Genomic DNA, 12,266 nt, shown 5'->3' with positions numbered 1-12,266 from the left:
TTTACAAATATAAACTTTTATTAGACATTATTAGGCAATGAAAGACATTAAGCAGAGTACATTCAATTCCAGTGCAAAAAATTCAAAATGTGCAAAAATGATTACAAGCAGCTGAAGTCTATCTTAGGACGATATTGAAGTATCATTGGAAATGTCTGCAACGACAAGAACAAGTTGTGTAAACTAAACGATGCACAATTGTGTCACAAAACATGAAAATCCGTTTAGTGTAAATTTACAAACTTACGTTGGTGCCTCTCATTCTCCATCGTGTCATGTAGATAAACTCCAAGGTGTGGTCTTTCCCCATAATCTCGCCATTACAGAGAACGTCGAGCTGAGGCAACACCACATGACATCTCATCAAGCAAGACACAGGACACATGTTAACAACTGCTTAGAGATATGGTCCTCTTTGTAGTCAGCACATGTTAACAACTGCTGAGAGAAATAGATGGACCTCATTGGAGTCGGCACATGTCAACAACTGCTGAGAGAGATAGATTGTCCTCATTGGAGTCAGCACATGTTAACAACTGCTGAGAGAGGTAGATGGTCCTCATTGGAGTCAGCACATGTTAACAACTTCTGAGAGAGGTAGATTGTCCTCATTGGAGTCAGCACATGTTAACAACTGCTGAGAGAGATAGATGGTCCTCATTGGAGTCGGCACATGTTAACAACTGCTGAGAGAGATGAAATCAGCACATGTCAACAACTGCTGAGAGAGATAGATGGTCCTCATTGGAGTCAGCACATGTTAACAACTGCTGAGAGAGATAGATGGTCCTCATTGGAGTCGGCACATGTTAACAACTGCTGAGAGAGATGGATTGTCCTCATTGGAGTCAGCACATGTTAACAACTGCTGAGAGAGGTAGATGGTCCTCATTGGAGTCAGCACATGTTAACAACTGCTGAGAGAGGTAGATCGTCCTCATTGGAGTCAGCACATGTTAACAACTGCTGAGAGAGATCGATGGTCCTCATTGGAGTCGGCACATGTTAACAACTGCTGAGAGAGATAGATTGTCCTCATTGGAGTCAGCACCATGAGGACACATAGAGGGTGGGGGGTGGGGCCGGCGAGTGCAGACAACACAAAATGGACAATGCATGATGATTGTCATTCACTTACAATTAAAATAGGTGACAATGGATTACAAACACAGACGCACAAACATTGTGTATTCCGTAACTATTGAACTACATCTTGAAACGAGCAATTTACTCAAAATGGAACGTGTATTTCTGTGAAAGAAGTGTGTTGGGAATTGCAACAGTTTCAAACGCACCTCGTAGTTGCTGGGAAGCTGAAGTTTCAAACTCAGAAACTTCTTAATGGTTCCAACAGTTACTCGAGAAGAACAGCGAATAAACTTCTTCATCAGACTCTGTGCAGAACACAAGGAAAAACACCTGCACTTTATCGCACGTTTCTAGAACTTTTATCCAACAAACAAATTATCTAACTCGATATAGTCGAACACACGAACTATGCATTCTGCAATCATTACGTCACACAATGTCCAGAGACGTGACATCAAATCAGAACACTTTTCTGATACACCTTGTGTCATAGCTCATCTTTGCGTGTGTCTTTCTCCACACGAAACGCTGGAAGGATTTCTTACTGTTGGACTAAACCTGACGTCCTCAGTCCTCGAAGCAGGCCCAACCTTTGCTCCACACAACACATACCTCAACTGATCCTAAAACCACCCTCCAGAATCGACCTATGTCCCTCAACCGATCCCAATACCACCCTGTAAAATGAACCTGTGTCCCTCAACGGATCCTAATACCACCCTACAGAATCGACCTGTGTCCCTCAACGGATCCTAATACCACCCTACAGAATCGACCTGTGTCCCTCAACCGATCCCAATACCACCCTGTAAAATCAACCTGTGTCCCTCAACTGATCCTAATACCACCCTACAGAATCGACCTGTGTCCCTCAACCAATCCCAATACCACCCTGTAAAATCAACCTGTGTCCCTCAACGGATCCTAATACCACCCTGTGGAATAGTTTGTGGCATGCGTTTCAGTCCATGTGTTAGACGAGGTTGTCTGACTGTGCATTTCCACGATTCACAAGTTGGATCAACCTGCTCATTTCCATCTGAACACAAAGCTCATTATGCTGGGATCACATGTTCAACTAGATCGGGACTTGGTAGAGCACATACCTCCGCCAAGCTGAACCGTTTACATTTTGCATCCACCGGATAGGCCGGATCTGGATTCGGACTTGAACCAAAATCGAATTGGCATGTTCATGTCACCTAACCAACTCGTCCACCAAGTTTTGTCAGAATTCATCCACAACCTTTTGCGATATCCTGCTCCACATCGTTTTTGACCCCATCTGTTAATGGTGAAGAATCACTTTTTAAAATTCTCGCGTCCGCATCCGAATTCAGATCTTCACCAAAATCTAATCAATTCGTCCTCCATAAACACACAACCTCTCCACCAAGTTTGGTCCGAATCCGTCCATAACTTTTTGAGATATCGTGCTATATATAGTTTTGGCCCAATCTCTCAATGGTGAAGAATCATTTTTTAAATTATAGTATCCGGATCTGCACCAAAATCTAATCATTTCATCCTTGCCACACGCGCAACCTCACCACCAAATTTCATCTGAATCCGTCCACAACGTTTTGCAATATCCTGTTCACAGACGCAAACACAAAGACAGACAGTGGTGAAAACATAACCTTGTCCACCTTCAGTGGCAGAGGTAAATATCATACAATTTTTAGTCTCCAAATGCCTTTGCAATTCATTTGAAATTGCATTGATATCTCCTAATCTCCATGTCCTTACATGTATGAGCTCAACCAGTAGCCTTTGATCATGAAAGAACAAATAACAATCCATCAAAAACATTCTTTCCACTCAAATGCAATATGGAACAAAACACTTTTTTTCGTTTGAATGCAGCACAAGGCTGTGGGGTGAAGTCATTGGCTGAGGGCGCAGCTGTGCCGCCGACGAGGTGCCCTCTGCTGGTTAGAGCAGGAATTTGAAATTTGTTCAGGGTGCCGGCGAAAGCTCGCCCACTTTTTGTGAAGGACACCGTGGGATCTTTAATGTCCACCGTGGGATCTTTGACCCTGGTGTTGGGCTAGCGGCTAGGGTGCCGGCTTAGGATCCAAGGATCCTGGGTTCGAATCCCGGTCGATCGCCGAATTAACGCCAGGGGGGTTGACTCAGCCTGTCATCCTTCCGAGGTCGGCAAATTGAGTACCAGTTCACTGGTAATTCCCTGTTTGTCGTTAAAGGCGGCAAAAAGGGTTGGCGTCAGGAAGGGCATCCGGCCGTAAAACATTGCTTCAAAAAGGGGACGGAAAAACAACAACAACCACGGTTCCCGAAAAAGGCCAACCCCCGCTTTGCGGGGAAAAATGGCCTCTAAAGGTGGTTATAATGAATGCTGTCAGATGGGACACCGGTTTAACGTCCACCCGAGGGACGGCACCACAATGATGAATCGCCGTGCTTGTGAAACACCGGGAAGACGGGTTATAGGTGGGTCGGGATTCTAACCCATGCTGGACAGCTTAGAGGTGAGAGCGCGTACCGCTAGGCCATCATGTCAGCCCACAAAACACTAGGTAAATGGAAACAAGACTTTGCACATAATGATGGGTAACAATAGAACTTTGCACAAAATGATGGATAACAATAGAACTTTGCACATAATGAAGGATAACAATAGAACATTGCACATAATGAAGGATAACAATAGAACGTTGCACATAATGAAGGATAAGAATAGAACTTTGCACATAATGATGGATAACAATAGAACGTTGCACATAATGAAGGATAACAATAGAACTTTGCACATAATGAAGGATAACAATAGAACTTTGCACAAAATGATGGATAACAATAGAACTTTGCACAAAATGATGGATAACAATAGAACTTTGCACATAATGAAGGATAACAATAGAACTTTGCACAAAATGATGGATAACAATAGAACTTTGCACATAATGAAGGATAACAATAGAACTTAGTACAAAATGATGGATAACAATAGAACTTTGCACATAATGAAGGATAACAATAGAACTTTGCACCTAATGACGGATAACAATAGAACTTTGCACAAAATGAAGGATAACAATAGAACGTTGCACATAATGAAGGATAACAATAGAACGTTGCACATAATGAAGGATAACAATAGAACTTTGCACATAATGATGGATAACAATAGAACGTTGCACATAATGAAGGATAACAATATAACTTTGCACATAATGAAGGATAACAATAGAACTTTGCACAAAATGATGGATAACAATAGAACTTTGCACATAATGAAGGATAACAATAGAACTTTGCACATAATGATGGATAACAATAGAACTTTGCACAAAATGAAGGATAACAATAGAACGTTGCACATAATGAAGGATAACAATAGAACGTTGCACATAATGAAGGATAACAATAGAACGTTGCACATAATGAAGGATAACAATAGAACTTTGCACATAATGATGGATAACAATAGAACGTTGCACATAATGAAGGATAACAATAGAACTTTGCACATAATGAAGGATAACAATAGAACTTTGCACATAATGAAGGATAACAATAGAACTTTGCACATAATGAAGGATAACAATAGAACGTTGCACATAATGAAGGATAACAATAGAACTTTGCACATAATGAAGGATAACAATAGAACTTTGCACATAATGAAGGATAACAATAGAACTTTGCACATAATGATGGATAACAATAGAACGTTGCACATAATGAAGGATAACAATAGAACTTTGCACATAATGAAGGATAACAATAGAACGTTGCACATAATGAAGGATAACAATAGAACGTTGCACATAATGAAGGATAACAATAGAACTTTGCACATAATGATGGATAACAATAGAACGTTGCACATAATGAAGGATAACAATATAACTTTGCACATAATGAAGGATAACAATAGAACTTTGCACAAAATGATGGATAACAATAGAACTTTGCACATAATGAAGGATAACAATAGAACTTTGCACATAATGTTGGATAACAATAGAACTTTGCACATAATGAAGGATAACAATAGAACGTTGCACATAATGAAGGATAACAATAGAACTTTGCACATAATGAAGGATAACAATAGAACATTGCACATAATGAAGGATAACAATAGAACTTTGCACATAATGAAGGATAACAATAGAACTTTGCACATAATGAAGGATAACAATAGAACAGATTGTAATGTGGGAAAAAAATCAAAATCAAAACTAATATTACCAAAAGAGAGCAGAAAATCCTTCAAAAATGAAACGTCGGTTCAATAAATCTCTCTCTCTCTCTGAAATGATCTGATTGTGAAGTGATTCGTTTATTAGAGAATGTTCACGGTGTGCAAATTCGCGTTTTTTAAAACATAAATTAATCCAAATTGAACTAAAGTATAAATAGCTCGTGTATAATCGGGAAAACGTTTTACAACAAAAGCTTAAACCAATCAAGATTCAAATAGTCCTTGCAATTTGACCTCATGATAAAGGTGCTCTTTCACTTGGGATCGATCATCGTGAACCTGAGGGCCTCACCTGCATGCTCTCTCCAGAAGCCTGCCCGTTTTGCCACAAACAGTCCAAACAGAGGGCAATCTGAGGATCGCTGCGATGAAAGTCTTCGTTCCCACACAAAAAATCATTGTCTATTCGCTCCCTCTTGGCCTTGGGTTCATCATCTGCCGAGAGAAGAACCCCCGAGGGGTAAATGTCACGCAAAGTCCCGAAGGAGAGAAGATTCCCTCTCGTTTTGTCCATCCAGGCTCACCTTCACGGCTTTTGTGCAGACTTTGGGATTTCCAAAACTCCTTTTCTTTCTTCTCTTCACCTGAGACAGAATCAACTTTAGTTTGCTATTACTCCACAGCAATAACCAATGTCTGGTAATCAAACAATGGTCTGGAACACAATGGAATTGGTTCATAAGGATGGATGTCTTCCAGCACGTTATGAGCACAAGATTGAGTGAATAAAAATGAAGGTACCTGCAGGTAAACCTTAGCTCAGCTGCCCTTTACAAACTGTGCCAATCAAACAACATTTGCAATAAATCATCAGATTTCCACACATGGTCACAGCTTATAGAAATTTTGTATATCGTTTATAAATTTTGGATATAAAATGTATTAGAAATGAGACAATGGATTCTGTAATAGTGCGTTATCAAAATATCAAATGTATAATAAATGAGACAATGGATTCTGTAATAGTGTGTTATCGATATATCAAATGTATTATAAATGAGACAATGGATTCTGTGACAGTGTGTTATCAAAATATCAAATGTATTATAAATGAGACAATGGATTCTGTAATAGTGTGTTATCGATATATCAAATGTATTATAAATGAGACAATGGATTCTGTGACAGTGTGTTATCAAAATATCAAATGTATTATAAATGAGACAATGGATTCTGTAAAAGTGTGTTATCGATATATCAAATGTACTATAAATGAGACAATGGATTCTGTAATAGTGTGTTATCGATATATCAAATGTACTATAAATGAGACAATGGATTCTGTAATAGTGTGTTATCAAAATATCAAATGTATTATAAATGAGACAATGGATTCTGTAAAAGTGTGTTATCGATATATCAAATGTACTATAAATTAGACAATGGATTCTGTAAAAGTGTGTTATCGATATATCAAATGTACTATAAATGAGACAATGGATTCTGTAATAGTGTGTTATCAAAATATCAAATGTATTATAAATGAGACAATGGATTCTGTAATAGTGTGTTATCGATATATCAAATGTACTATAAATGAGACAATGGATTCTGTAATAGTGTGTTATCAAAATATCAAATGTATTATAAATGAGACAATGGATTCTGTAATAGTGTGTTATCAAAATATCAAATGTATTATAAATGAGACAATGGATTCTGTAAAAATGTGTTATCAAAATATCAAATGTATTATAAATGAGACAATGGATTCTGTAATAGTGTGTTATCAAAATATCAAATGTATTATAAATGAGACAATGGATTCTGTAATAGTGTGTTATCAAAATATCAAATGTATTATAAATGAGACAATGGATTCTGTAAAAGTGTGTTATCAAAATATCAAATGTATTATAAATGAGACAATGGATTCTGTAATAGTGTGTTATCAAAATATCAAATGTATTATAAATGAGACAATGGATTCTGTAATAGTGTGTTATCAAAATATCAAATGTATTATAAATGAGACAATGGATTCTGTAAAAGTGTGTTATCAAAATATCAAATGTATTATAAATGAGACAATGGATTCTGTAATAGTGTGTTATCAAAATATCAAATGTATTATAAATGAGACAATGGATTCTGTAAAAATGTGTTATCAAAATATCAAATGTATTATAAATGAGACAATGGATTCTGTAAAAGTGTGTTATCGATATATCAAATGTACTATAAATGAGACAATACAACAACAACAACAACATGCATTTTAAGGCCATTTTCCCTGCTAGAGCGGGGGTTAGCCTTGCGGTCCCCATGACAATCTTCTCCATATTGCCCTATTTTCTGCATCTCTCCTCGTTAACCCCCTTGCCCGCATTTCTTCTTCCACTATCTTTAGCCAAGTCTTTCTCGGTCTTCCCCGTCCTCTACTTCCTTCTACATTCATATCCATCACTCTTCTCAACCAGTCACTTTCATCCTTCCTCAACACATGACCAAACCATCTCAACCTGTTCCTCTTCACAGCATCAATCACAGGCTCTATTCCCATCATCTTTCGCAATTCATCATTTGTCTTCCTCTCTCTCAACGATACTCCACACAGCCACCAAACCATTCGCATTTCCACCCTTTCCAGCCTTCGTTGCTGCTCTACGTTCACTACCCATGTCTCGCTCCCATAAATCATAACACTTCTCACACATGCAGCATACACCTTTCCCTTCAGCTTCAACGACACTCCCCTCCTCGTCAGCACGCCACTCAGTTCCCGAAACTTCTTCCATGCACATCTCACTCTAGCAACTGTTGCCGAGTCTGATCCACCTTCTCCATTCAGCATGTCTCCGAGGTAGCAAAATGTTTTCACACCTTCCAGCTTCACGCCATCTCCAAGATCCAACTCAACATTTCCTCCATCTGCAGCTCCCCCTGTGCACACCTTACACTTGAATGTAGCTGCCACACTGGTTAATGACCCTCTCAGACCACTACATTTTTGATGAACCCACTCAGCGCATATTGTACATTGAATGGAGTTCACTCCGACACCCTTCCTGCACACAGCACACGGCCACTTCCCAGTTCTTTCCACCTCACCACATGCTTTACCACTTGCCATCACCTTCGTCTTTCCGATATTCACCTTCAGACCTTTTGTCTCCATACATTCCTTCCACTTGTTCATCTTTTCTTTCAGTCCATCCATACTTTCCGCAATCAACACCAGATCATCTGCATACAACTCCCACGGTAAACCCTCCTTTATGTTCTGAGCCAGCACCTCCATCACAGCTACAAATAGAAGTGGACTTAGTACCGACCCCTGATGCACTCCCACCTTCACCTCAAACTCACCACTGTTCCCGTCCTTCGTCCTTACAGCTGTGCGCGCTCTTTTGTACATTGCCATCACGACTCTGATCAACCATTCCTCCACTCCTAACTTCCTCAATGCACATGTCACTACTTCGCGTGGAACCCTATCGAATGCTTTCTCCAGATCAACAAACCCAAGAATCAACTTCTTCCTCTTCTCCATGTACTTCTCCTGCAACTGCCTCACAATAAAGAGCGCGTCTGTCGTTCCTCTTCCTGGCATAAATCCAAACTGCATTTCGTCGATCTTCACCTTCTTCCTTATCCTCCTCTCCAACACCCTTTCCAATACCTTCATTCCATGCTCCAATAACTTTATTGCTCGGTACGAGCCACACTCCAGAGGGTCACCTTTCCCCTTGTATAGAGGGACGAGGGTACTCAGTTCCCAACCACTGGAATGCGGCATTCTTTCACCACCAGATTACAGATCTCTGTCATTCTCTTCACACCCCAACTTCCTGTTGCCTTCAACATATCTACCACAACTCCCATCGGCCCTCCCGCTTTTCTACTCTTCATTGCTTTTATCGCTTCCTCAACTTCCTTCTCAGTTATCTTTTCTGCCGGTCCTAAAACTGGGTTACTCTCTATGCTGCCATCCCATTCATTCTCTGTATTCAACAGCATTTCCATATATCTTTTCCATCTTCCTTTAATTCCAGCTGGGTCCACAACAATTTGTCTCACTTCATCCTTCAAGCAACTCACCCCCATCACACCTCTTTCGCTATCTGCTTTGCAATCCTGAATACCGCTCTCTGACCCTCTTCCGAATCCAAGCGTTCTCCGAACATTTTCCTACATGCCTCCTGCGCCTTTGCTACCTCTTTCTTTGCAGCCTTCCTGGCTGCCTTATAACTTTCATGCTCTGCCTTTTCTGCCCCCATACCCTTCGCCTTGTGCCACTCCTTGAACTTCTTCCTCTTCTTGTCAATCCTCTTTCCAACTTCATCATCCCACCACCATGTTTCCGGGTGCCTCGCTGGTCCTTTTGTCCATCCACATACCTCACCAACGGCTCCCAACAGACTATCTTTCATTGACATCCAACCACTTTCAAGCTCAACCACATCATCCTCTACCCTACTCAGCCTCTCTTTTAATGCCTCCCTTACTGTCACCTCTTTCAACCTCCACACCTTCATTCTCGGTTGGTACTTCACCTGCCGAGCTCTCCTCGCACCTTTCACCCTTATGTTGCAGACAACCAAGTGGTGCTGTGAAACAGCCTCCTCCCCCGGGATCACCTTTGTGTCCGGGAGGTGCCCCCTATCTCGCCTACGCACCATCAGGTAGTCGACGGTTGTCGTCGACCCACCTGACGTGTATGTAACAAGCTTATTATCCTCTTTCTGGAACTGAGTATTACAAATCAACAAATCAGCTCCATCAGCAAACTCCAAAATCCTTTCACCTTCTCCATTTCTCACACCATATCCATAACCCCCAAGTCCCCCATGAACTCCCTCAAAACTGTCCATACTCCTTCCCACATGTCCATTTAGGTCTTCTCCTACCACAACAACTTCCTCATCTTTCACGTTTTCCATCAGCTTCTCTATCGCACACCAGAACTTGTCCTTCTCCATCGCTCCGACCAACCTGCGGAGCATATCCGAAGATGACGTTCACCAAGAGCTTTCCTATCATCATTTTCACCATCATCAACCTTTCACTCACTCAGGTCACACTCACCACACTGTCTACAAACTCCTCAGAAAACAGGACACCAACACCATTCACGCCCTCCGGGCACCCTTGCCACACAAACTTGTATTTTTGTCCCTGCCTACCCTTCACCATTCTCACACCACTTCCCTTCCATCTCGTCTCTTGCACACAACATATGTCCACTCTTCTTCTGACCAATACTTCCACCACTTCTCCTGATCTCCCTGTCATTGTCCATGTTATTGTCATTGTCATTGACAATTGTCATTGCACACAACAATTGCACACAACATATGGGGCAGAAATTGTCATTCCATGTCCCAAACCTCAGAAACCGATCTCCACTTCGGGCTGTACCCTGCCCATATGTAGTTGTAATTGTCATGGTTCTCTTTTTGAGGCAATGTTTTTATGGCCGGATGCCCTTCCTGACGCCAACCCTCTTAGTCGCCTCTTACGACACGCAGGGAAACGGTGTACCTATTCTAAACCAGGGTACACACCGGGTCCACAATATAAATGACAATGGATTCTGTAATAGTGTGTTATCGATATATCAAATGTATTATAAATGAGACAATGGATTCTGTAATAGTGTGTTATCGATATTAGTTCCTGTGGATATTTTTCTCTGCATAAACCATGCTGCCTGGCACCGAGTTGTGATCTTCAAACTTTGTCCTCTGGTTGGAGTATGTCCTCGATTCATGTTAAAAGTATCCTATACTGTTTCTTCAATCACCTTTAGAAGCTCGATACACACAATACAGCATATGTTGGTGACCTGTCCTATCAGGTCCTCGTTCATTGTTCTGTTTGCAGATGACAAACTCCATTTTAAACCAAACTGTTCCTATCAACAGCAGATATGTTTAAGCTCATCCAGAGACCAGCAGAACACGTTTTCACCAGGAATACGATCTTAAGCCTCGGTTCAATAATTAAATAATAGTAAATAAAATAAAAAGAATGGCCCGAGTGTTTTTGATCTTTCACCAATCAGTGTTCAAAGTCCTCGAAGATAGATCAACCTTGTAGTTGTAGCCCCTTGTCCGATCGGACGCCGATGCCGTGAATAATCTTCCATCTTGTTTTCCAAACCCTGACCCCGATGTGCACAACCTCTCATTTGTACGAGAGGAAACCATTCATAGTGTTTATTTGTAAGAGCAGAAAGATTGATTTTATTCATGAAAAGTAAAAACTATGATGAAAACTCACGTTCTTTTAGTCCAGGCACCAGTTTGAAGATAATTCCCTCGAGAGTTTTGTCTTGTCTGTAACAACATAGGACAAATGAAGGGTGAAAATATTGTATCTCTTTTCTCTATCGATTAAAGTTTCATGTTGATTACCTTCCACCAATAATTTATCGTGCAACACGACCACCGCGGTCGTGCGCCTCGACCGCCGCGGTCGTGCGCCTCGACCGCCGCGGTCGTGCGCCCCGGTCGTGCGCCTCGACCGCCCCGGTCGTGCGCCTCGACCGCCGCGGTCGTGCGCCTCGACCGCCCCGGTCGTGCGCCTCGACCGCCCCGGTCGTGCGCCTCGACCGCCCCGGTCGTGCGCCTCGACCGCCCCGGTCGTGCGCCTCGACCGCCCCGGTCGTGCGCCTCGACCGCCCCGGTCGTGCGCCTCGACCGCCCCGGTCGTGCTCCTCGACCGCCCCGGTCGTGCGCCTCGACCGCCCCGGTCGTGCGCCTCGACCGCCCCGGTCGTGCGCCTCGACCGCCCCGGTCGTGCGCCTCGACCGCCCCGTCGTGCGCCTCGACCACCCCGTCGTGCCCCTCGACCACCCCGATCGATTGACCTGAACCAAAATCTAATCGCTTGTTCTCGTCAACTACTCAACTCATCCACCAAATTTTGTCATGAGTCATTCACAACTTTTTGAAATATCTTGCTATATTTCGTTTTTGGACCCATCTCTCAATGGTGA

The 12,266-nt window shown here is 41.9% G+C and overlaps 1 protein-coding gene across 4 annotated transcripts in view; it reads right to left on the bottom strand.

Annotated features, from left to right (window-relative positions):
• PCGF5 (polycomb group ring finger 5) overlaps positions 1-12,266 on the bottom strand; it is a 58,551-nt gene continuing 46,285 nt past the window's right edge. For all 4 annotated transcript variants that reach the window (XM_068105710.2, XM_068105711.2, XM_068105712.2 and 1 more), the window contains 6 exons: positions 11,549-11,604; positions 5,848-5,907; positions 5,616-5,758; positions 1,296-1,394; positions 248-337; positions 1-155 (listed from right to left, as the gene is read on the bottom strand). In XM_068105710.2, coding sequence (XP_067961811.2) covers positions 102-155; positions 248-337; positions 1,296-1,394; positions 5,616-5,758; positions 5,848-5,907; positions 11,549-11,604 — 502 coding nt within the window. In that variant the 3' untranslated portion in view covers positions 1-101. The remainder of the gene's footprint in view (positions 156-247; positions 338-1,295; positions 1,395-5,615; positions 5,759-5,847; positions 5,908-11,548; positions 11,605-12,266) is intronic.

The sequence above is a fragment of the Myxine glutinosa genome, chromosome 2 (assembly GCF_964187855.1).
Source record: "Myxine glutinosa chromosome 2, kmMyxGlut1.1, whole genome shotgun sequence".
Taxonomy (NCBI): domain Eukaryota; kingdom Metazoa; phylum Chordata; class Myxini; order Myxiniformes; family Myxinidae; genus Myxine; species Myxine glutinosa.
This window is presented reverse-complemented; position numbering and strand designations above follow the sequence as displayed.